At 38.4% G+C, this 26,540-nt stretch overlaps 1 protein-coding gene across 11 annotated transcripts in view; it reads left to right on the forward strand.

The window, feature by feature from the left end:
* WDR33 (WD repeat domain 33) overlaps positions 1-26,540 on the forward strand; it is a 101,922-nt gene that overhangs the window by 61,731 nt on the left and 13,651 nt on the right. For all 11 annotated transcript variants that reach the window (XM_024738042.1, XM_024738052.1, XM_024738041.1 and 8 more), the window contains 9 exons: positions 18,946-19,072; positions 20,309-20,463; positions 20,557-20,635; positions 21,055-21,165; positions 21,529-21,623; positions 21,838-21,924; positions 22,146-22,285; positions 22,926-23,078; positions 23,698-24,783. In XM_024738042.1, the coding sequence (XP_024593810.1) occupies positions 18,946-19,072; positions 20,309-20,463; positions 20,557-20,635; positions 21,055-21,165; positions 21,529-21,623; positions 21,838-21,924; positions 22,146-22,285; positions 22,926-23,078; positions 23,698-24,783 (2,033 nt within the window). The remainder of the gene's footprint in view (positions 1-18,945; positions 19,073-20,308; positions 20,464-20,556; positions 20,636-21,054; positions 21,166-21,528; positions 21,624-21,837; positions 21,925-22,145; positions 22,286-22,925; positions 23,079-23,697; positions 24,784-26,540) is intronic.

The following is a 26,540-nucleotide window of genomic DNA, read 5'->3' on the forward strand; positions in this document are numbered from 1 at the left end:
CAGGGAGAGGCCCACATAAAGCTATAAAAAAAAAAAAAAAAAGTATAGAGCATATTAAGATAGTGTCACATGATTAGAGAATTCAAAATGTCTAGCTCCATTAGACAAGCAAGACACACTATAGGCAAACCAGTCTCTTTATGTGGTACTACTAGTTTTGCCATTGGTCTATAGAATTTTCCTATAGAAATAAAGAATATAATCATATTTTGTCATTGAAATCTTCATGATAGCTTTGAATGTTTATGAGAATCTCAAAAACCTTTAAGAAAGGATTTAGATTGCAAAACTTTTGAACTCTTGATGCTTTTAGTAGAGCAGTAGTAGCATTAGAATATGGTTGATTTGGGCCAAATGTAGATGCTAGAATACATCTTCATGTAATTTAGGCACAAAGGTTTGTGGTACATTCTCTTGATTTAAAGTGTCCAGATAAGGTTTTGTAATTTAAAATTAAATCTATCTAGGCAGCAACCCATTTTCATGATCCCCACAAAACTCACTTTTCCTATTATTTACTATAACCAGTAGACTTGCATCTATGTTTTTTTTGTAACTATCCACTTACGATAAGGGTTGTTGTGAAATAGTACCAGTTTACTATGTCTTTTTATAGTCAATGATGAGTGCAAGTCTGTTTGTAATGTGTCATTTTTTTTCTATAAAAAGGGAGGGGTAAGTTTTCTGTTTGTGTATTGCTACCTTTAAAATATAGGAGAATACAGGAATTCCCTGGTGGTCCAGTGGTTAGGACTCTGCACTTCCACTGCAGGGGGCATGGGTTCAATCCCTGGTCGGGGAACTAAGATCCTGCATGCCACGCGGCACGGCCAAAAAAATTTTTCCTTTTAAAATTAAGTATAGGAGAATATAGTGTAATTGCTGTTTACAGTGGTTAAGTGACAAGGAAGAATCATTAATGTTGTCGAACCTCTTCTCCAGCTGCTCCAAAATTCTGGCTACAGTCATAGTTTCTACTTGGGCAATCTTTGTTTTTTCGTCTGGGGTACTTTAAACATTACTCATCTGAGAGCAGCAGGTATGGCTTTGAATCCCAGCTCTGCTGTTGGGCAGGTCAATCTCTCTCAGTATGCACTTCCTCCTCTGTAAAGTGGAGCTGATGGTACCTACCTCACAGGGTTGTTGTGAGGGTCCCAGAAGTACACAGAAGAAGGCACTTCTCATGTTGTAGGCATGAAGTAAATGTTGCTTAAGTCATATATGTGCTAGGAAAGATGCAAAAAGCATGGAGGGTGTAAAGAAAGTAACACATTTAAGTTTATTTGGTTTAAGAGGAAGTTGGATTGATTAGGAAAGATATTATGAAGGGTTCATTTAAGAGGAGATTACTAGATCAAGAATTGGGATGGGTTGTCATATGATTATCCTATTTCAGTAGTGATTCTTAGGTTTAGATGTGTCATTGATAAAATTAATTGTATTGTAAGCCACATTTAAATAAATAACATTATATTGAAATGGAACTATGACGTATTTTTTTAAGCTTTATTTTTATAAGTCCTCATACTTTATTTCCACTGTCATCTCAGAATCACAGCATTACCTTAAGGCAATAATTCACTCCCACCATTCCCCATGCACTGTCCCCAAAGTTCTGTTCCTTTTTTTGGTTGCTTGCTTGTTTGGTGTTTGAATAGATAATACGTTTGAATCTTTCCTGAGAATCACTAGCTGTTTTTTTGAGTTCTAGTTAGGTAGATTCATATTTGGTGAATATAAGATATACTGTTATTCTATAGATGCAGCAGAATTTTCTTTCCGTTGCTACTTTTTACTAGGTTTATAATATCTTGAAAGGATATAACGGCCAAAAAAATGATAGATCTCTGCAGTGTGAGTTATTTGGGCATTTTAAATAGACATTTTAAGTTAGATCAAAATCACATACTCCATTTCTAGCAATGCAGTCACATTATAAGTTCTTATTTCTGTTTTTCTTCAGTCTTTGATTTTCTCCTTATATAGTTGCCTTTTCTAAAAATGAGTAGTAAAAGAAAAATCATTCTTCAAGCACAGTTAAGGTTGAGAAACCTTCACTCTGCCACATTACTTTGATTTTGTGTTTGGTATGAAGGCTGAAGATGAGAATTAAAGACCAGAAACTGAGAACTTTGTGGTCCCACACACCCCAACATCACATGGGTCCCACAGAGCACAGACAGGCAGTGTTGCTGCAGATAACCTGGTTAACCGGCATTCTCTCTCTGGGAAACACTGATGACACAACTTAGTGTGGTTGACTGGCAAAGAAATGTATAAACTGCGGTCATACGTCTACACAAATGTGTTCAGAATACAACCAAGAGACTGAAGCCCACTATCAGTATGTATCTTTTAAGAAGTGTTCTCACTAGTTCAAATGGGTTTACGTTGATTTTTCCACATCGTGTCCTGTCACCGGAAAGATGACAGATGATGAGTACAAATGCAGGCTGACTTCATAACAATTACTGACCTATATGTGGATACCACTTGCAACCTTGGCTTTATTAGCAGCACCATTTCCTAACCAACCAACCTGAAGACCACATGCAACATTTTAAGATGCATTTTTTTCATCAGTCATGCATGACGACAAGTATATTCTGTGTATCACGTGGAAGTGAGATTTGGAGAGAATTGTAATGTCTGGATTCACACATTCCTACCATGTGCCATATGGAAGGCTGAGATCTATTACGATGCATCAGTGTTGGGGGAATGGAGGGGTGGAAAGGTAAGGAAAGAATTGGGTAGGATTAATGTTGAAGATGTTTTCTTGAGAATTTTCTGCCTTTTACAAGGGTAATAAACATTCATAAAAAGTTCAACCACTTAGAAGTAACAAGTCAGTGTCTTGCCCTCCCTGTTTCCAATCTCACATTCAGAGGTCATCACTATTCCATTAATAGTTTGGTGTGAATGTTTCTACAACTCTTACGCATATACAAAAAGAAATTTTTTTTAAAAACCTACTGAAATGGGATTATACTACATATATTCCTCTGCTGTTTGCTTTTCTCACAACACAGTACATCATGATCATTCTTCCGTGTCATTATATTCCAGTCTTTTTAAAGTAACTGCTCTATAACGTTACATAGCATGTATCTACCATAGCTTATTTTACCATTCTCAATGACAGACATTTAGGATTTGCAAGAAGTTTTACAAAGACAGAGTTGTTCACTAAGCTTCATTGTACCTTTATATTTGTTCCCACTTAAGTAAATTTTCCTTTAGGATAGAATTCCTAGCAGTAAACTTGATGGATCAGAGCATGACCATTCAAACTTTTGGAAGATACTTCTGAGTTGTCCTCACCATCCTGGAGTCATTAACGATAAACTTTAAGAATGTTGTGATCCAGCCAGAAATTCTAGAGACACTGTAGGCTTAACATTTGAGGAAATTTCCACCATTTAAAAATGTAAGCTTATTTTTAAAAATTTATAAATAACATGCACATATGGTAAAATATTTTCTCCAGCACCATAGAGGGATGGAATGTGGATAATCCTTTTAAGCTGATTTGTTTATTTCCTGTGGTTACCATCAGAATTTAAAATATTTCTTGGTATATCTACCTGACACAGTGTCTCTTTACTACCTACCATGAAAGGTGAAGAATTTCAAGTAATTACACCACCAGCCTTGCCTTCTACCTTCTGGGCTTTGTTATGAATTGTAGTTGTTTTGATAGTTTCCCATATAGCTTTAAATGTTCTTAGTTCTTTATTTTTGGGGGCCACCAACCTTAGGCAGTGTTCCTTGACTCACCATTACGTTACCTAAGGAAATCTATGCCCCTCAATATCTTTTCTACTTCTCTCCCTTTTATCTCTCCAAGGATTTTTAACCAAGGTTTCAGTTCTAAAAAAAAAAAATGAAACCAATAAGTAGAATTTTGAATATGAATGTGCCTGTTGACCTCAGAAACAAGTAGTATAAGCAGGTTTATAATAAACTCTGTGGCAGTTAAAAGTTGTCCTACTTGAAGATTATCAAGATCAAGTGAGACTCTGTTTTCTTAAATCGATTGTCCTATAAACTGTTGAAAGTAATGCCATAATTAAGTTTGCTTTAGTTTTCCTTATAATTTGTAATTACTTTCCCTTCTTTCTTAATGGCACTAAAAGCCTTTATCGTAGCAAGTTTTTAAGATTTAATTTTGCAATTATAGTAAATGCATTTTATTTTTATTTTTGAAGATATTCTTCACCTGGTTCTCTGACTTCCTGCTCTAATTTGGACTGATTGTCTTCTGTGCCTGTGACCGCAGTCATACTGGGATTTCTTTGCCTTCCCCTGTTAAGTCCACTTTGTTTTGTTTTTGTTTTTCAATTTAGTTAAAAATATACTCCCCCTCTCCCCCCCTCCCGAAACAGTGCTTGAGAGGTAAATTTCAAAATTCTGATGTCTGGAGAGGTCTATAATTTGCCATCATACTTGACTCATAGTTTGGGTTTCAGATTCTAGGTGTGAAATTCTTTTCCCTCAGGATTTTGAAGGCTTCCACTATCTTCTGTCAGTTCTGCTGATGAGAAGTCATATGCTATTCCAGTTCTCATTATTTTGTTTGTACCCTAGTTTTCCCTTCTGAATGTTTTTTAAATGATCTCTTTTTTTCTGTGGACTTATTATTTTTACTGTGAGTATAGGTATAAGATTTTAAACTTCATCTTCATTGGCTCACTTTGATCTACAATCTCAAATCTTTATTCTTTGATTATCATTTCGTACTGTCTCTGCTTGTATTATGGAACTTGATATACGAATGTTGGACCTCTTGGAGCTATCTACCGTGTATTACCTCTTTCATATTTTGTTTCCATCTTTTGCTCCACGTATTGGGAGATTTCTTCTATTTTATCTTCCAGAATATGATCTTCAGTCATGCCCAATCTGTTATTCAGCCCTTCTGATGAAATTTTTATTTTATCCACTGCCGTGTTTAATTTCCAGGACCCCCTAGTGGTTCTCTGGTCTTTTCACTTTTCATGGTGGCCTGTTTTGTTGTTTGTTTTTTTGAAATGCACATACCCTTTAAAACTTTTAGCATAGTAATCGAGGTGTGTGTGTAAGAGTATATATGTGTGTTTGGCTTGGTTGAGTCTGTTCCTGTTTGTTTTCCCTAGAATCACTTAATCTGTTTCTTTTTCCTGGTCTTTCTCTTTCCTCCTGTTTGATTTTTCTCAAATGTCCAGTGATCCTTGGCCAAATATTTGAATGAAGATTTGTGTTGGTTAGTATAAGTAGCTGTTTTTCATTTCTTTTGCAGTTGAGTAAGTCCACTGGCCCAAAGGACTCTCTGCTCAATAATAGACCTCGCTGTGGACTCTGTGTGCGTGTGCGTGTGTGTATGTGTGTGCGTGTGTAGTGAGCTGTGTGGGGAAGGACAGTCTTGGCGTAAACGGGCACCTGCCACAATTGCCAAAGTAAGAAAGTAAGTGTGTTGTATTCTGAGATGCAGTGCTCAGTTTATTTCACCCTTGGGTGGATGGAACTACCCTCCTTTCTCCCCTTTCCCCCTCTCCTTTCCTCCTTCTCTCCTGTCTCATCTCCCCTCTTGTTTCCTTCTTTCTCTGCTCTCCCTTCTCCTTTCCTTCCTCCAGGGTCATAGTATGGCATTGGCACAAGCTTTGTGCTGCTTTTCCCTCCAGCCTTAAGTCCTGTTTGGGGATTTCTTCCCAGACTTACTATTGCTTTGTTTTAGAAAGCCGTTGTCTGGCTTTAGCTGAGTGCAGCTGTTCTATATAAATGGGAAGGCAGGAGGAGGGGCCTGGACAAGTTGCTCTGTGGAGAGTTCTGTAATTACCCTCATTACAGCATCACAGCCTTTGTCACTGAGCTGTCCTGGAGCCTAGAGTCTTTTTAAGGCCCCAGCAGCCCTTTGTGTATTTTGTGTTTTATTTCTGTGCTATGGTTTATTCATCACTGAGCCCATCTATTTTTGGAGAATTGCCCACATTTAGGTTGAAGTTTTTTGAAATTTTCATAATGTTTGTGGTCAGCGAGAGTCATGGGAAATAAGTGCATCCACTGTAAATCTTTCAAAGTAATTTAGGAAGGGGCTTGCATACATAATTTAACTTAGTAGTAAAATCATGATTTATTCCAAGACTCAATTCCTTCTTCACATTAGTGACCTTGAGACTGTTTCCCTTACATCTCTCCTGGTATTCTTCCCACTTCTGTCATTTCTCCATTTCTTAAGAAATATTATACATTTAAATTTTTAATCATGTATTTCTAGTTTAAGGTAATCCATGGCATTTAGGGGAATTTAGAGTAAGTGATCAATTAAAATAACTGAAAGACACTTGAGTTAAACCTAATATTTTTCCTGTAGGTTTCTTTTTTCCTAGAAATGTGTTAATAAAAATAGAAAAAAATGTAGAGAGAATTTTCAAATATTTACTTAATAAATATTTTAAAAAAGTGATTGGTTTTACCTCAGTATTGGAGACTGCCATTTAGTCTAGCGGAATTAACAGTATTATCTGTCATCAGAAGTATTACCTGTCTTTCTTAGTTACTTAAAACTCAGTTACTTTGACTGTTACTTAAAACAGTCAAAATAATATAATAAAGGCAGTGATGGCCCCCATTGTAGCTTTTCCAGTTCTCAGAGAGAAATGGCGTTAGATCAAGTCTAATACTTAGATTGGATGTTGGTAATTAGAACTCTGTGTTCTTTTTTTTTTTTTTTTTTTTTTTTTTTTTTGTGGTACGCGGGCCTCTCACTGTTGTGCCTCTTCCCGGACCGGGGCACGAACCCGTGTCCCCCGCATCGGCAGGCAGACTCTCAACCACTGCGCCACCAGGGAAGCCTCTGTGTTCTTTTTATCTTGGGTCACTTGAAGACTGAAATTTAGCGAAGTATTAAGAAGTCTTACTTGTGGGAAGTACTTTCAAATCGAGCCATTTTCTGCTATCCCATACTCTGTTCACGGTAATGACAGCTCTTGCTCTTAGCTCTACATGGAAATCTCTGTCCTTATGGTGAGCTTTTTCAGGGCAGAGATTGGATCAAAACAAGAGTTCTTAAAATTTGACTATTCAAAATGTGTGCTAGGCATGATGATACATTTCATACATTTCATTTAATTCCTGAAACAATCCAATGATTGAGTAGTCCATTTTACACATGGAAATATAAAGGCTTAGCAAGTGTTAAGTAAATTATATAAGATGGTAGATGACATTTGAGGTTTGAACAGATCAAGTTCACTTCAAATCTTTTTACTAATAACCATTGTAGAGCACATGAGCGCTAAACGTAGTACCTACATGAACTAAATTATGTTTAACATATCCTTTCCTTGATTCCAAATAAAACTGTTCTGACACTGTACCTGTGCGCCTGTTGGACAAAGCTCACTTTGTCTCGTGGTTATTTCTTCCAGAGGGAGGGAGTATATGGTAGATTGTAGGTGGAGATGAGAATTTTTGTGGTTCACGACGCTGCTCAGAGAGGAGGGCAAACTAAAACACGGATCTGTTTTTCCTAAGAACACAATTTTGGTTTTTTGGTTTTTTTCCTCTGGGCTTTTCATCATACATTCATTCATTCATTCAACAAAGTACAAGAAGATGGCAGATTTTAAAACGCCTCCACGAGGGAACAATGGTATTCTTTATAATCTGTTAAGTTTAATTTGAGCTGGTTTGGATTTTCACATTTCCTAATCAGTATTACTTGGTTTCCACATTTCTAGAACGGTCAAACATTTTTTTTCTTTCTGAGATTTATGGGCAGAATTTTGAAAACTTATTATACGTCTTCATTTCATTTATAACGAGGCTTCGGCTGGATTCAGAATTCTAGATTCAAAGTTTCTCCTCCACGTTGGCACTATCAAGATTTTGTTCCTCTGTCTTCTTGCTGCCAGTGTTTTGATGAGTATTACGGTGGTTGTGGAATGGCCCTCAGTTGGGTTTTAGCTGATATTTTTCTCATGATTGGCTTTGGTTTTATGGGATTTGGGGAGGTAGATCACAGAGGTGACGTGCCATTTTTATCACATCAGAGCAAGAGGGTGTATGCTATCAACATGACTTGATGTTGACTTTGGTCAACAGGTTGAAGCAGTGTTTGTCAGAGTTCTCCAGCGTAAGGCTACTCTTTCTCCCCCTCTCCATATAGTTCTCTTTGAAAGGAAGGCGTGAAGCACAGCCCACACCAGAGGGGTTGGGAATTATGCTCCACATCCTTGAGGGTGAACCTAAGTTATTTGGAATTTTCACGTATGAGAAATTCAGCTCTTCTCCCCCTCTTATTTATTATTTATTTATATCAGTATGGGCTAATGAATATTCTATTGGAATATGTTTTCACTATGATGGAAACTAGATAATAGGACCAGCTCCCAGTTGAGGTTTTCTCCATTATCTTATTTCTGCTTTGAAACAGAAATGAAGATCATTATCAAGATCCAGTTGGAGTGTAATGCCATATCACAATATTCATTTGTAGGAAAAGTTTTAGTTACAGGTAGAAATCACACAATGTGCTGGGAATCGTGATATATACTTACCCCCAGCAGTGTTTAGGGGTTCACATAACCCTTTTGTTCTGGTACAGGTAAATTTCTATAATCCTGCCATTGTTACCTTCCTTTCTTCCAAGAGGTGAATAGTAGCAGATGGAGAGGGTTATATAGGGAACCACATTTACCAAAAGTGTGCAGATATACCCAAGAATAGTCTGGCAAAACTCAGAGATTCAAAGTACAGTTGATGCTCTGCATGGCCATGATTGCCATGGGGTTAATTAATTCTACTTTGACCAAGATTATGTGTTGCTTTTATGTATCTAAACTTCAATGTAAAAAAACAGTCTCCTTAAGATGGCCAACTGGGTGAACCATATTTTTTACCTTGTTTTCAGAAGGAAGGCTTACTCTAGAAGTACCCTAAAGTATCATTATAAATGGTTTTGCTTTTTCTTTATTAGGAGTTTCAATCATGACTTCTGTTCATTCTTGGCCAAGGTACCTGCTGGCACTAACTTTATTATTAATGTCGCATAGGTACTGCACTTTCTGGTAGTCCTGCTCATTCTTTTTTTTTTGCGGTACGCGGGCCTCTCACTGCTGTGGCCTCTCCCGTTGCGGAGCACGGGCTCCGGATGCGCAGGCTCAGCGGCCATGGCTCACGGGCCCAGCCGCTCCGCGGCATGTGGGATCTTCCCGGACCGGGGCACGAACCCGTGTCCCCTGCATCGGCAGGCGGACTCCCAACCACTGCGCCACCAGGGAAGCCCCCTGCTCATTCTTTTAAAGGATTTTTTGGTTTTACATTTTCTTTCTAATTTTTCAAGCAATGGCTATATGCTTTTCTTCTTGATCCTTTAAAAGAATATTGTGTCATCTATATATTACTATTGAATTATGAATGTGTGCAGAAATGTTTACTAGAGAACTTTGACTATGCACGTGCTCACACACACACACACACACACACACACACACATACACGTGCACACACAAGCACACACCAGTGTACCCTTTCTTACAAAGGACTTTGTGACTGGTTTCTGCGTTGCGTGGGACCCCAGGTATCTCCCATCCCAGACAAATGGCTGAAGTGCTTTGACATATTGATTGTTAACATCCAGCAATTGGGGGAGTACAACAGCAATGAGGCTGAAAGAATATTTGGTTGTTGCATTCCTTTGCTTTAATCTGCTTTGATAAATATTCTCCAAAATAGCCTTGTACTTTTTTGAATACTTTAAGTTTTTAATTGGACTCAAATTATATACTTAGTCATATATTCATAATTTTTTTCACTTTATGCCAGAAGTAGTTACATGGCATTAATCTTATGAGATGTGTGTTTAATTTCAATTTTTAACCTACTTGACAATTTCGTTTAGGTCAGCCTTTGTCAGTACCATGTAAATACATGGTACAAATAAATAGAAACCATTTTACTTGCATACGCAAATTAAATATATAAGTTAAGTAGAAGATGGGCAAATTTATGATGTGTCTACCCCCTATGCCATTTGAGTTTGTTTTTATACTGGATGCTTTTCTGACACCGTATGTTTAACTGTTTTTTATAACACTTTTCTGTGTTACCACTCAGCTCCATCAAATCCTTACATTTTGCCATACTTATTTCTGAATTTTAAAAAGAAGTACACATCACACACATTGCAGATATGGTTAAAGGTCCCTTTAGTTGCTCCTCTCCTGCTCCAGAGGTGTCTGCTGACCTGAATTTAGGTTCATCATTGCCAGACCACATCCTAAGCTAGCATTTCAAAATTTCACAGATTGGTCTTTTGAGGGACTTGGAAGTATTCTGAGAAAAAAAAGGCTTGCGGTCAAATTTTCACCTACAGATTTGTAACACATATTGAAAGCACTGAAGGCTCTCAGACATGAAAAGAAACTTGTCAATTTTTAAAATTCAGCATTGCCCAGCTATTTGACCGGAGAAACCCTTCACCCATGATTCTGTGCCCTGTTGTTGCTTGGAATATGCTTTGTGTAAACACTGCCTGGAGGTGTACTCTTTCCAAACTTTATTTTCCATTTAATTTTATAGTTTTTTACTAATGTAACTTTCTAGATTTAAATGACAAAGATAGTAATTACTTCCGGTTGATGTTCAGTGTTGGATCAAATTTAAAATCATTCTGCAAAAAAGGAAGGTAAAAATGTTAATAAATTGCATATTCATTGACCAACATACAAGTTGCTTATGCTCCTTAATTTTTTAAATTCTTGATTCCGCTGACCTACTGAAGTGTTTGGCTGTGGACCATGGCTACACATACCCTTTGCCTTGAACTGATCTGTTACATTTTATGTTCTTGTGGCTGGAAGTAGCTTGAGTTTGTTAATGTTTGACACACTTTCTTGAATAACAGTTCTTCGGCTGTTAATGTTGTACAAGGTGGCGCTTAAATTTTGTTTGCTTTTTTTCCTTCCTGTATTAGAAAATCTTGGTGCTTTTTGTAAGCTATGTATAAAAGAAATTTTCCTTAAGATTTGTTCATATAATGGTCTGATCCAGGAAAAATAAAATGGGAAAATGGACACTATTTCTGACCTTCAAATAAAACTCTGTATCTTGATTTTCAGACTGTTCACCGAGCCTTGGGGGCATATGCATTGTCTTAAGGCAGGGCTGTTTACCTGTGTGGGATGATAGGTTCCTTAGGGTCTGGTGAGGCTGTGGAGGAGAGATGAGGTTCTTGAAAAATGCACAGGGGCACAAAGTCTACATACAATTTCACAGAGGCCAGGGAACCTCCTCGGATAAGGGAAGAGTACAAAAACAGACCTTGTTCCCTTGTTGGCTCCTAGCGTTCACTGCACTACACTTTACGATTCTGAGGTTGGAAATTATTAATCAACAGGAAGACTCCACTTTCTACAAAAGTAAGTCTAGAGCTGTTCGCCAAACAGCTAAGGACCTAACCATCTATCCTGTTATTCTCAGAATTTTAGGGTTCATTAAGGAGTCTCTACATTATATTTCTAGGATCTCCTTTAAAAACAACACATTAAGCATTTTGTCATTAGGAAAAATCTTACTGTTTTTTTTTTTGTTTGCATTCTGCACCTTCCTATTTCAAGCATACTCATGAACATTGTTTTTAAGAGTTTTTTTTTCTGTTTTTATTTTGTGGAGAGGGTCTCTAAAGCACCTGCATTAATTGTTTGCTGGCTTAATTTCAGTCTGTATTCAGAAAACATTTATTCTACGTATTAATTTTTGGAAAGTTACTGTACCTGGACTGTGTGATTCCACAGATACTTCCCCAGTGTTCAATTCTGTTTCATTTGGTGGTCACATATTTTAGAGGTTGAGCACCCATAATAGGAACCCAGCAAATGTTGCTGTTGAGTACACTTACTTTGAATTAGTGAACAAGTGAAAGATGAATGTGTGAAAGTATAATCAAGTGGAATAAGTAAAATTACTGTTTACCTCCCCATTTGGTATAAATTCTAATGCACAATTAATGGTTGCTCTCTGCAAATAATTATGAAATAATAAGCTAAACAATTCTGGCATGTCAGACACAGGTTAATCCACAAAGCAATGCCACCAGTGTCTCAGAGATGCTAATTCTGTCACTATTCATTTAGCTAGCACCCTGAGGGAATGTTTAGCTAGCAAAGAAATGATGCAGAACTCATTGCCCTCAAAGCTTAAGCTCTGAGAGTAATCCAGTATGGTTAGATTAATTTGGAATTTCTTTGGGTGGAGTTGGGTCATGGTTGCCACATTTAACAGGACCCTGGTCTTCGAAGTCAATCTGGTTACTTCTCAGATAGTTAAAAAGTAATTCTTTTTTATGTGTTTATCTTTAGATTTTACCCCTAAATTCTTTTCTTGTGCAGTTCTGAGAGATGGAAAGGTGTGTAGAAGTTTGCCTTCTACACCCTCAGTTACATTTGAGCAAGCAAAATTTGATAAGTGAAACAAAACAAAAGGACCTCTTCTGCCACTTCATTTGGATGTTATATTTAGTGAGGTGAAGGGAAGATTGGAATGGGAAGAAGGCAGTCCTGGCCACCTCTGGCCACTGGCCTAAACCCTTTTAGGCCTCAGTTTTCTCTTGTAAAAATTACAAGGCTGTATAACTTTGTAGGTCTTCACTAGCTCAAGTATCAATTGAAGGTAATTTTTTTGTTGTTGCTATTCATTGTGTAACTGAGATAGGGAATAAAAATAATGTGATTATGGAAGTTCAAGGAGAAACTTTCTTTAAAATGTCTAATTACAGTCTAAATCAGTGTTGTCTAATAGGACTTCTTGAGATGATGGAAATACTCTGTGTTTATGCTGTCCAGTATGCTAGCTGTTAGTCACAGGTGGTTGTTGAGCACTTGAAATGTCACTAGTGTGACTGAGTGACCTAATTTTTAATCTAAATTAAAACACTTAAATAGCCACAGGTGGCTAATAGCTACTATGTTGAACAGTGCAGGTTAAGTTCTTAAATATTTATAAGCATTCAAAGGGAATGTCACATGTAGATTTATCATGACAGTCTTGTTTTTTATTTGATGATTTTGGCAGTTGGGATATTTTAGAATTCGGCAGTTGTACCTCCAAGCCTCAATACTGAAATCTTTCTTTAAGCATAGCCTCCATTTCTAGTTGCAGTATGGCCGAGCTACTTGTTACCTTTCCTGGGGATCCTAGAGTTTTTACTTGGTAACTCTGTGCCCACATCACTGGCTTCTTAAAGCTCTGCCATCCTACTAAGGATTGTATGTGTTTACTACAATCTACCTTTAGACTCCTGTCAGTCCCCTGCAGGGCTCCACGTTTTCCTGTGTTAGGCTTTATAGTATCTGGAGGAGGTTTGGTGGTGTTGAGAGTTGTATCTTTGTATTTTTTATGGGCTTGATTCTGAAACGTTTAAATGCCACTTTAAAAAATACTTGGTCTTTCATTGGCAAGAAGTTTTCAGTCCTAAAATCTTGAGCCATTAGCAAGATGTTTTTAGTACTAAAATATCTAGGTCAGTAGGCCAATAAAAAACAGTTGTCACATGAATGAATTTTCCATTAAGTCTGTGTTAATTGCTTTAGCACTGCAGATACTACAGTCTTAAAATTTCCATGTTTGGGGGTAACAAAGAACTTTGAATGATTCTATGCTGAAATTCTGGACCTTTGAAATGGTAAAAATTGTTGTAAAGGCGTTCTTTAGGGTTAATGGTTGAAATTGATAAGCCATGTGTTTGGGACTCAGTCATTTTTCTATGAGATAATAATTTATATAAGATTAAGTTTTTATGTATAGCATGCCAGGTCACAAAACCCATGTTATCCTTGAAACTTAGTTCAGCCGTAGCGAGTCCAAGAGCTTTCAACGAAAACTTTCATTCCCACTGAGGTTCTGAAGCACATCTTCCCGGGACCACAGGCACTGGTTAGTTCTGTATTGACAAACACAGGCGCTAATTGATGTCAGTCAGTCCCTTGAGTTTTGAATAGAGGGAAACCAAAGCCAGTTGACATTAAGTAAAGTAATAAAAGCGCATGTTAAAAACTTCAAGCAGTACAGAAGAGTAAATGACTTCTTCTTATTCCCATACCATTTCTTCTCCCTAAAAAACTATTAACAGCTTAAGTTTTCTTTTTTCCAAATGGGGCTAAATTACACCTTGCTTTTCTGCTTATATTATTTAGAAGTCAGGTTTATTGAGGTGTAAGTTACATACAGTAACATTTACCTTTTTTTTAGGTGTACAGTTCTATGAATTTTGACAAATATATACACCATAATCAAGATACATAACATTTCAGTCCCTCTAGAAAGTTCCTTCTCACTGCTTCTTTTTTTTTTTTTTTTTTTTTTTTTTGCGGTACGCGGGCCTCTCACTGTTGTGGCCTCTCCCATTGAGGAGCACAGGCTCCGGACGCGCAGGCTCAGCGGCCATGGCTCACGGGCCCAGCCGCTCCGCGGCATGTGGGATCTTCCCAGACCGGGACTCGAAGCCGTGTCCCCTGCATCGGCAGGCGGACTCTCAACCATTGCGCCACCAGGGAAGCCCTCACTGCTTCATTTTTGAAACCACCACCATAATCAAGATATAAAACACTTCTGTCACTCCAGATTCAGTTTCAGCTTCAGTTTTAACAGCCGTATAGTATTCAATTATATGGATTTATCTTAATTTTTCTAAATATCCCCTCACTGATTTATATTTAGGTTGTTTCCAGTTTTATAATTCAAACACGGTGTAATAAATACCTTTGTATATAAATCTTGGTGCGCTTTTACAGCTACAAACATAAGGTAAATTCCTAGCAGAGGGATTACAGAATTGAAGGTTGTGAGCATTTAACATTTTGATAGGGCCAAAAGCCTCCCTGCAAAGTCGTACTGATTTACTTTCCAACCAGTTACGCATAAGTGTGTCTGTAACTTATTTATACTGGGTGTCACCAAAATTAATTTTTGCTAATTTGATGGATAAGACATTACCTAGCTAAGTAACTTGCATTTTTTTTCTCATTTTAAAAACATATCAAAAAGTTCACACACACACACACAAATCTAACCCATGTTATTTATGGTTAAAACCACAGTATAACATTAGAGGAAATGTGGATAGAAAATTTTTACCTTTTTTCTCACAATCCCAATATGTTTTTCATTTCCTGCTTATTCGTATCTACATTTTTGCAAATATATGTGTACATTTTTATAGTCATTCTCATAGCATATGCACAGGTTGTGCCTCTGTTGTTTGCTTGTAAAAGTTCCCTTTATTTCATGAGCATGTTTTTCTTTGTTGCCAGAATCTTCATTGTAGTAGTTGTATGTTTCTTTTGTTTTGGGACTGTGGCACAGTTCATTTAGTCATTCCACTTCTAAAATTTTTTATACTTTTAAACTTATGAACAAGGCTTCAAATACCATATTTTAAAAATAAGAGTTTTAAAAAATCCTTGAAAATTATTTTCTTAGGATAGATTTCTATCAGTCTGATTCTTCTGGATCTAAATGTATCATATTGACATGAGAGGGTAGAATTTTATCATTTGAAATAGTTTTTGTCACTTCATTGGGAATTCAGTAACTTTTTTCCCTGGAGAAGGAAGCAGTTGCATATCAGTTTGCTTCTATGCCAGCTTAATCTATGGATTATGAAATTGAAATTATGAAAATGACATATGCTGCTTGTAAAGATTTCATACAGGTAATCAATCTGTTATCTAGTAAATAAAAATTTTTAATTGAATATTTTTCTCAATAGATCATGTGTTTCAATATTTTAAAATTACCAAATAATATACAGTGAACTCTCCTTACCCTTGTTCCCAGGGTACAAGGGTACCAATTCCCCTTCTTGGTGGCAGTCAATATTATCAGATTCTTTTATATTCTTTCAGACATATTCTATGCATTTTTTTTTTTTTTTTTTTTTTTTGGCGGTACGCGGGCCTCTCACTGTTGTGACCTGTCCCGCTGCGGAGCACAGGCTCCAGATGCGCAGGCTCAGCGGCCGTGGCTCACGGGCCCAGTCGCTCCACGGCATGTGGAATCTTCCCGGACCGGGGCACGAACCCACGTCCCCTGCATCGGCAGGTGGACTCTCAACCACTGCGCCACCAGGGAAGCCATATTTTATGCATTTTTAAGCAAATGTATGTGTGTGCTCTGTGTATGTGTGTGTGTGTGTCTCTTTTTAAGCCACAAATGTTAGCAACCTGCACATACTTTTTTGTACATATTTTCTTAGATTATTTTATTTGTATTTAATTTTTTTAAAGTAGATAATACATGTACATTTTTCAAAAATAAAATAATGTAAAGGCTTGAATAGTCCCTGTTCTATTTCAGTACCCTGTCTGCAATGTACCGTCCTTTGGTGAGTCTTTATGCATAGAGAAGCAAATAGGAAGGTACATATTTTTGTTTTCCTTCTGTAACTCTCAAAGTAACCTTTCACACATAATCAGGCAGTATAGAATAGGCATTAAGAGCAGTGGCTCGGGGGCCGGTTCCCTGCATTCAGGTGTCTGCCTTACATCATCTGTATAATCGTGGGCAACTTTTTTAACCTATCTGTGCTTTGTAATCATGTAAAATGATGACTCAGTATACAGTCTTTGCTTAGAATAGTACCATACATAAGGAGAATATATGTTTGCTAGTAGTATTATTTTTATTATTAGGGACAGTGACCAATAAAATAACATCCACGAGTCAGTTCCAATCAGTTTGATGTATATTAGTGATATATATGGATATGGGTAAATTCATTTAACAGAAAGGGATGGATGGGATTTTTCACTTGTTTGAATTCTACTGAAATATTTTAGAAAACTTGCGAAAACAAAAGTGAAGCAGCTAAAATACATTTTGTTGTTCTTTTCTTATGGGTTGATAGTTTTCTTGTTTTTGCATATACTTCTTTAAACTAAGCTCAACTTTCTTTATGTAATAAAAGTGTCCCAGAGAAGGTGAGGGTAGAGGTGGCAGCTAAGAATATGAACATTTTTGCATAGTGCATCACATTTTAAAAATACTTTCTCACGCACTTTGTACTCAAATTTGGTAAAAATACATACGTATCTATACATAATATTTAATTTCAGGTGATAGTGGCCCATAAAGTTTTAAAATTCCCTGGCCATATCTTTTAAGGATAAAATTGTTAATAACATTGAAAGTTCTTAAGGCAAGCAAGGGGCTGGGGGACTGAATTATATTTCTGTCCAACTTTTCCATCCTCAGTTCTTAATAAAAAATTAAGGCAACAACGAGACCTCTTTCCCCTTTCCCACCTTCAGATCCTAGTTACAAAATAATATATTTTTATTGTAGGAAATATAAAAACAGAAGACACAGAAATAAGAATCACCTGAAAATTCCTATCCAGCTTAATATTATAACAGCTTGGTGTCTAGACTTCCTGCCTTTTTTCTCTATATAGATATGCACACACAGTCACTCGTTATTAATTTGTTTGCCTTCTACAGTGATGGCATCAGGAATGCTATACGCACTGGTGTTTGTTTTTTTTAATAAACTTAGTATCATGAACATTTTAATCATGCCATTAAATTATCTATAGAATCATTTATAATAGATGCATCATATTCCATTGAGCACATATGCCATGCTGAAATTTATTCTGTAGTATATATTTCCTACTCAGGAGCATTTAAAAATAAACTATATCGGTCAACATCGTTATATGCCAATCTTTTTGGACACCCATTGTATCCTGATGATCAATGCTGAGACGTGGAGTTTACCGGGTTGCAGGATACGTACTTTCTCCGAACTTTTAATACACGTTGCCAAGCTCCTCCAGAGAGTTGGTATCTCCCGAGCACCAGCCCTGGGATGAGCTTTAGATAAGTCCTTGCCTACTTGAGATGCGAATTTCCCTTCTGCATGGTGCACATTCACTCTCCAGCGCCTCTAGAACCATCTCTTCCTTCTTCCCTACTTCCCTATTTTTCTATTCTTCTGTATCCTTCCTGCTTCCCACCTTATACTCCATAGAAGCTGGATTTGAGCCTGGTTAGAGAAGGAGCCGTTTCAAATGCTGTTTACCTCCCTCTTCACCTGCTTCTTAGTGCATTTGCTGTATAAAATACTCTTGAGGCTCTTTTTGTACAGCAACAAGTTTTCAAAAATCATGCTCATTTTTTTCAGTTTTGTAAATTCTGGTTTTCACTTTCGTAATTTTTAGTAACGGTTAACCTGTTGCGTTTTTGAAGCAACCTCATGCTCTAGCACAGTGTTTAAGAGAACTATCTCTATTCCTACAGACAGGGTTCAGATTCCAGCTCCTGTTATTGTTGACTAGCTTTTCTCAGGGTTTTGAGAGGATTTAAAGAGGTGCTCGATACACTGCCTATCATATAGTGAGCACTCGCTAGACTAACTTTTATTGGCATCTCATCTGACATATGTGTGAATGAAGCAGGGATTATTTTTCCCATTCTGCATTTCAGTAAATGGGATCAGAAAGATGGAATACTTTTTGTATTGTCACATCTAGAAAGTGGTGGTGTCTGAATCTGAATTTAGGACTTTTGATCTATAGGGACTACTTCAAAGCAGGAAAGCTAAAGTGAATGACAAGCATTGTTTCTAATAATTAGGACAATACATAGAAGATCATGAAAAGTTTGCACAGCTTTACAGGGGCTTCCAAAAATCTTGACCGGCCTACCAGCAAGTACGTGAGAAGGTGAGCTTAGTTCCAGGAGAAGAGGAATGGTCCCTGTGCATTGTGGCATAGGAGGAGAGGTTGCTGTACCCAAAAGTCTTCCAGACACAAAGGCCAAAGAGAGTTTGTTTTAAAAGTTTAAGATGACTGAGTACTAGGATCAAAACATTTAATAGGTTTCTCTATTTTGGTTTAAATTAGAATGGAGTCCTGTTTTAAATATCTATGCTGATTAGGTTTTTATCTTAACTTGTTTCCGACAGGGCACGGTGCTGATGTGAAGTGTGTAGACTGGCATCCAACAAAAGGGTTAGTTGTTTCAGGAAGTAAAGATAGTCAACAGCCAATCAAGTTCTGGGATCCCAAGACTGGGCAGAGTCTTGCAACACTGTAAGTGATAGGAACCCCACCTTGGTCCCTAAACCAAGGGGAGCAAAGCTGCCTGTATTCTTTACCTTTTAGCTTTCTTTTCCTCTCATGTATTCCTGAAAAAGTAGTGTAGACAACAGATGGACTTACACCTAGAGGCTTCTTATTTATTAAATATGATTTCTCTCTAAATTCCTAATAAAATAAGGCTTGATTTTTGTTCTGCCACATACATCTAAATTTAATTTGGGCGTCATGGGGGTGGGGAGGAGGTGGTTATTGCTACTCTTCTAGCTTTACTGTTTCCTCATCATAATACATTTTGTATGGAATTGATGTGTGTGCCATTTTTTTTTTAAACTTTTGGCTGCACGGGGATCATATTCCCCAACCAGGGATCGAACCCACGCCCCCTGCATTGGAAGCGCGGAGTCATAACCACTGTACCACCAGGGAAGTCCCGACATGTGTGCCATTTGTTAGACACAGCCCAGCTTTCTCCATCTCGCTACATCTACTTATACAGAAATTTTCCCTTCATATTTGAATCAGTTCTCATTTTTTATCTGAGGTATTTAGTTATGATGCAGCCACATCATAAAAAATTTTCTCTTTGAATTATCAGTAAACATTCACAGTTCTATGAGTATGTTGTTAACGTTTTTTTGACTAAGCAGCTGTATCCTGGTCCCTCTGATTGGGAATTGAGCCATACCCAGAGTGAGCTGGCTGGAGCAAGGCTGCCTTGTTGCACAGCTCCAGTGGCCACAACCAAATAGGACGCCTTGTGAATGGTGCTCCTTGGAGATGTGCATTGTGCAGGCCTCAGCAGTTGCAGAGTCTTTAGTTCAAATTAACCCTCAAACTATCTTGTGTCCTTTTTAAAATTGCTTTGACTTAATGAGAGAAGCTTCACTGAATTTTTAAAATTGAATGAGCTTTATCGAATATTAATTTATGTGTTCAGGTGCTTCCCCTGCTTCACAGATAAACTTTTCTATCCAGTTGAAGTTCTCCTATTTTAACTAGTTAGTGAAAGCTGTGCTTAGATAATGGACATTATTTCTTTCTGTCTTTGACCTATTTCTTTCACGTGTACTTTTAACCATGGTCCTATAATGTTACATGCTTTATTACTTCTAGGCCAAAGTTCTTGCCATCTTGACTGCCATGTGCTTTTCAAGAAAAATGGCCATTATATTGATTTATACTTGTTTTGAATTCTGACGGATTATTTTCTTGGTACTTTGTTTGTAGTCATGCCCATAAAAACACAGTAATGGAAGTGAAATTAAATCTCAATGGTAACTGGCTACTCACAGCATCACGCGACCACCTCTGTAAACTTTTCGACATCCGAAACCTGAAAGAAGAGCTTCAAGTCTTCCGAGGTCATAAGAAAGAAGCTACAGGTCAGCGGCTGTGATATGCTTCTCATTTTGACTATTACCTGTAGTGTTCTGAGATCCTAATAGTTTTGTCCTTCTCCGTGTTTTTGTTTACAGCTGTGGCCTGGCATCCTGTTCATGAAGGACTTTTTGCCAGTGGAGGGTCTGATGGCTCTTTGTTATTCTGGCATGTTGGGTATGTGGCACTTACTATGTAAAAAGTTGTAAATTTTATGAAGAGAGCACCTGAACATGAAAAAAATGATAGTGTTTTGTATTTTTTCTGAGTGTTCATATGTCCTGTATCTGTAAACCCAGTTTGGAACAGAAAACTTAGCATCTCTCTTTTTGGCTATGGAAGTCTTGAAGAGAGTAAGACCAACTTGCTTGTTTCTTGTGGTGAGGTCATTTCTGAAGCATTTCCCCTCTGAGGTACTCTGGATAAAAGACTGTTCCTGATGACAAATCAGTACCTCTGAAACATGTGGAATTGACCAGATTTAAAGTAACAGACCTTGGTAGCTTTCTGTTGCACTAAAAGAAAATGTCTTTCTTGGTGGGGGAGGGGTTGGGTAACTTTTGTGAAAAAGACCACTTTCTGTGGTGCCATTACAGGGTAGAGAAAGAAGTGGGTGGGATGGAGATGGCCCATGAAGGAATGATTTGGAGTCTGGCTTGGCATCCTCTTGGACATATTCTCTGCTCAGGCTCAAATGACCATACTAGGTAAGCTTTATGTCAAAAATAACAAGGAATTACTGTATTTATGGAGCAGCAGGAGATAAATGTATACTTTATTCATATAGGAATGTATTAATTTGTTTTCTAACTTACTCTTAAGGACATGTTGGTAGTGGTTTATAAATACGTATATTACAGGGAGATTGGGTATTGAATATGACTTTGTTATTTGAATTTTGTTTTGCCTTCTAATTTAAAAAATGTCCTTCTACATTAAAAATGTTTAGAATAAGGCATTGTAAAACTTTGTTGTTTTTGCCAGAGGACTGCTAAGTACTGTTAAGTGCCCAGAAATACACTGAAACCATGCTCCTCTCCTCCCCGCTCCAAATACTTTTATTTTGACAGCAAATTTTGGACCCGAAACCGACCAGGTGATAAAATGCGAGATCGATACAATCTAAACCTGTTGCCTGGAATGTCTGAAGATGGAGTGGAATACGGTGAGGTTCTTGCATGTTTATCTGTCTTTGAAATCTGATATTCTGTTATAAAAGTGTTAGGTGTTGAGAAGATTTTGCAAAATGAATTTTAAGTTTTATAGTTTATGGATTTATAAATCGCCAGCAATAATTTTCATTTTTATAAAGTGTTAATTTTATTGGCCTGATACATTTATAAAATCTCTATTGACACTGGCTGTATTCCTATGTATAGATGACCTTGAACCTAATAGCCTGGCAGTAATTCCAGGGATGGGAATACCAGAACAACTAAAATTAGCTATGGAACAAGAACAGATGGGTAAGAGAAGTTGTACCTATAAATTTTACTTTTTCTGTAATTTTACCTATTTCTTATAATCATGCTATTAAATTATGTTGAAAATGCCAAAATGATGTATGTTGATAAAAGTGATGTAAACTGCATGATATTTAGAATCTGTTCTTCCGAAAATGTGTTCATTGATGAAGTGACCACTTTCTTTTATTTCCTTGGCTAACTACTTCTCTTTATGGTTTCAGGGAAAGATGAATCAAACGAAATTGAAATGACAATTCCAGGTTTAGATTGGGGAATGGAGGAGGTGATGCAAAAGGATCAGAAAAAAGTACCTCAGAAGAAAGTTCCTTATGCAAAACCTATTCCTGCTCAGTTTCAGCAGGTGAGTAACTAGAAGTGCGCCCCTGCCCACTTGGTGGGAGACTCCGCTTGGGAAGTCTAACTGAAGTGCAGAAGTAGGTTTCTCTTGGATTATCTCATCCGTTGAAGGTATTTCTGTACTACAGACATTTTTTGAGCATTCTTCACATATTTCAGGCGTTATTAGACATAGTTCCCATGTGTTGCTTTGCAGTTAGTCCTGAGTTTGTCATGAATCTTCTCTAGGTCTTCTTTTATTCTCACCTCCTTGTTATCATTCCAAGCTATCAGAAGCAGGAAAAAAGAGACATGGAGCAGGGAGAGTATGTTGACCCTCTTCAACATATTTTGTCTGTCTTCCACTTTGTTCCCTCAACACAGAGTGCACGTGTCCTTTTGAAGAGGCAGGCAGGTGTTGCATCTTAATAACGTGTGAGATCTTGCAGCTTTTATCAACAACAGTTTCTACCTAGTGATGTGCTTGCCTGACTCCATTCCTGTGTCACTAAGAATTAGTATTAGAAATAAAGATAGTTTACCAGCTGAGCCGACTTGTATTCACCGGGTTGGAATGAGCCACTGACATGATAGAATGGCTTTCTCATTCTGTCTTTATGATTTACACACTTAGAGTATACTTTAATATTCTCTTCTTTCCCAAGGCTTGGATGCAAAATAAAGTCCCAATTCCTGCCCCAAACGAGGTATTGAATGACAGAAAAGAAGACATTAAATTGGAAGAGAAGAAAAAAACACAAGCAGAAATCGAACAAGAGATGGCCACATTACAGTATACTAACCCACAGCTTCTGGAGGTGTGTGGCTCTTCTGGGGGATTTGAGATGATCTAAGAAAGTAGTGATTAACGTTTTGTTTATTGATAGGCTCTTAAGGAGAAGGGAATGGACTCTCAGATGGGTCTGATGAGCAATATCATTTCTTATTGCTGCCTTAGGAAGCTAGTTTCTAAAAGAATCGTGTTTCTTAGACTTTTAAAACCAGATCAGTCAAGCAGCAAGTAGACCTAAGTTGAACATACATTTTTTAATAGACAAGATAAAACCAACGTAGTTTTAATTTGGATTCATTTACTTATCCACGGATAAAAAATTTTTTTCTGTCAGCTCTAGAACAGGTGGTTTGTTCTTATCTTCCCTACCTTTGGCAGCTACCAAGAATGATAAAACACTAGTCAATTGTTGGGCTTTCCCTGATCAAGATGGATATAAATAGTCCTGACTGCTGTTTCCCAGCACCTAAAAAGAAGCATTCTAGAGTCTGGAAGCCTGAGTACCTTCAGAACATCTGAATAGAGGCCACTCAATACCTTATGTTTGTTTTGAGGCTCCCCTAATGAAATAAGTGATAGCAATATTGTCATCTTTAAGGGCTCTGGCATTTTTATCAGCATGCTTTTTCTTCCTTTCTTTCCAGCAACTTAAAATTGAAAGACTTGCACAGAAACAGGCTGAGCAAATTCAGCCTCCTCCTTCATCTGGCACCCCTCTCCTGGGACCCCAGCCCTTTCCAGGACAAGGTCCAATGTCTCAGATTCCTCAAGGTTTTCAACAGCCTCATCCATCTCAGCAGATGCCAATGAACATGGCTCAAATGGGGCCTCCAGGTCCACAGGGACAGTTTAGGCCCCCTGGACCCCAGGGACAAATGGGACCACAGGGTCCTCCACTGCATCAGGGAGGTGGGGGGCCACAAGGATTCATGGGACCACAAGGGCCCCAGGGCCCACCCCAGGGGTTGCCGAGGCCTCAGGACATGCATGGGCCCCAAGGAATGCAAAGGCATCCTGGACCTCATGGCCCTTTGGGACCTCAAGGACCACCTGGACCACAGGGCACTTCTGGTCCTCAAGGTCATATGGGTCCTCAGGGCCCACCTGGCCCACAAGGTCACATAGGCCCCCAAGGCCCACCTGGTCCCCAGGGTCACTTGGGCCCTCAGGGACCTGGTACTCAAGGTATGCAGGGACCACCTGGTCCCAGAGGAATGCAAGGACCTCCCCATCCTCATGGGATGCAAGGTGGGCCAGGGTCTCAAGGGATCCAAGGTCCTGTGTCTCAGGGACCTCTGATGGGATTGAATCCAAGAGGAATGCAGGGTCCTCCAGGCCCCCGAGAGAACCAGGGTCCTGCTCCCCAAGGGATGATGCTGGGCCACCCGCCTCAAGAGATGAGAGGACCTCATCCTCCAAGTGGACTGCTGGGACATGGCCCTCAGGAGATGCGAGGTCCTCAGGAGATGCGAGGCATGCAGGGGCCTCCACCCCAAGGATCAATGATGGGCCCTCCCCAGGAATTGCGAGGGCCTCCAGGCTCACAAGGTCAGCAGGGGCCGCCCCAGGGCTCTTTGGGACCTCCACCCCAGGGTGGCATGCAAGGGCCCCCTGGACCTCAGGGACAGCAGAACCCGGCAAGAGGGCCACATCCATCTCAAGGGCCAATACCATTCCAGCAGCAGAAAACAGCTCTGCTAGGTGATGGGCCCCGGGCCCCCTTCAACCAGGTATTATTTCTTTCCAACTTGTAGGCATTATACTTTGGGAAAATACACTCTGCACTGAGGTGGCACTTCCAAATGCTGAGAAAGGCAGTCACAGCTGGTATAGATGTCTCTCAAGTAGTGATGGTGGCTTGAGAATAGTAGCATCATGGCTGAAGAAAGAAATAAGAGTAATTAAGTAGATACCAAATACATCGCAATATGAATCTTTACTTCTCAACCTATGTTTTTGAATAGAGGTTCTTCCAGAAATGATGCACTCCCTCTTGAATACAGTTCATAATTGTCCCAGGGCTCCAAAAGAGCTGTGGCCCTGGGGAGGGTGAGGAGGGAGCATGGGTGGCTCTGACCCTGTCCTGCTCTGTTTTCTGGGCTATTGCCTTTGTAGGCTGGTGTTTCATGGGCTTGCCGGACAGCTGAGCCACCCCCTATCTGCCTGCTGATCTGCCTGCCGGCTCTACTGTTAAGATAGTGTGGGGTGTTTAACTCATGAGTATACTGTAGACTGTGATCTCACTATTTTCATTTCAGTGAATGCTTTTAGAGATCTCTTTTGAGTCCAGAATTGTGCATTTTCAAATGGTGACCCTTTGGATGAAGTTCCGTTCAAGTTGTTTTTTTTAGCTCACATATAAAAGTGTTTACAGGAGGGAGTATTTCTGTAGAAATTTTCTTGGCCCTTTTTAGAGGATTCTGTTATTGTCAACCAAGTTTTTCTACCCATTCTCTGAGCTGTGCTTGAGAGGTGGTATGATGAGAGTTCAGTTTGCTTGGGCTGAATTAGAGAAGACTGCATGGGCGTGAGTGGATTGAACACTGTCTGGCTCTGTGGTGTTTACATTTTTCTGAATTTCATAGTCTGAAAGCGTTATTTGGGTATGAACAACTGGGTTTGTGTCCTTGAAGTCAGTCGTGGACCAAAAGGAAGTGAGTGACTGAGTGAGCTGGTGTTGCAAGGCACTCAATTCCTGTGGAAGAGGGCCTGCTGTGGATGCTGTGTGTAGAACACACAACACCTCAGAGAGTCTGTAATGGGAAGGTGACCATTGGATTCAACTGAATTAAAATAACTAGATTATATGTTCCTCTTCAGCACATCTTCCAGAACTTAAAAATGTCATACCAGTGAAGAATCTGATGGCATTTGAGTTTATTTCCAGAACTTACTGGGCACTTTCAGAGTTTAGGATGTTTAATAAATCTAGGTTTACCTTCCAGAACTGTCCTAAGACTTAAAAGTTATATATGTTTTATTAATACAGAGTATATTTGTGTGTGTTTATAATATTTACCTACCTAACCTTATGTTAGTGAATGAACAGTTTTCATTTTGGAGGATAAAAGCATAATGAACTTTAGCTATCACCTTGTGACTGAAATTATATAAACATGTCATATTCCGGAGGACAGGTCTGTTGGGGACAATTTAATAAGTTTTTATTGTATCATATAGTAAAAGATTTTACACATGAAAAGCAAAGTGGCTCTAAAAATTTAATTGACCTATAGAAATATTGGTGGCATGAGAATGGAGGATTAATATAGGGCATTTCACATCTCAGAAGTCTGATAAAAAGCTTTGCTTGTATTTCTTTTTCTTTTTTTTTTGCTTATATTTCTTACACTGATATCTTTCTTCACTTTGACCAGGTCAGCTATTTATTTATTTATTTATTTATTTATTATTTTTGGCTGCGTTGGGTCTTTGTTGCTGTGTGCAGGCTTTCTCTAGCTGCAGCGAGCGGGGGCTACTCCTTGTT

Source organism: Neophocaena asiaeorientalis, unplaced genomic scaffold, assembly GCF_003031525.2.
Source record: "Neophocaena asiaeorientalis asiaeorientalis breed wild unplaced genomic scaffold, Neophocaena_asiaeorientalis_V1.1 scaffold98, whole genome shotgun sequence".
In the NCBI taxonomy this organism is placed as follows: Eukaryota; Metazoa; Chordata; class Mammalia; order Artiodactyla; family Phocoenidae; genus Neophocaena; species Neophocaena asiaeorientalis.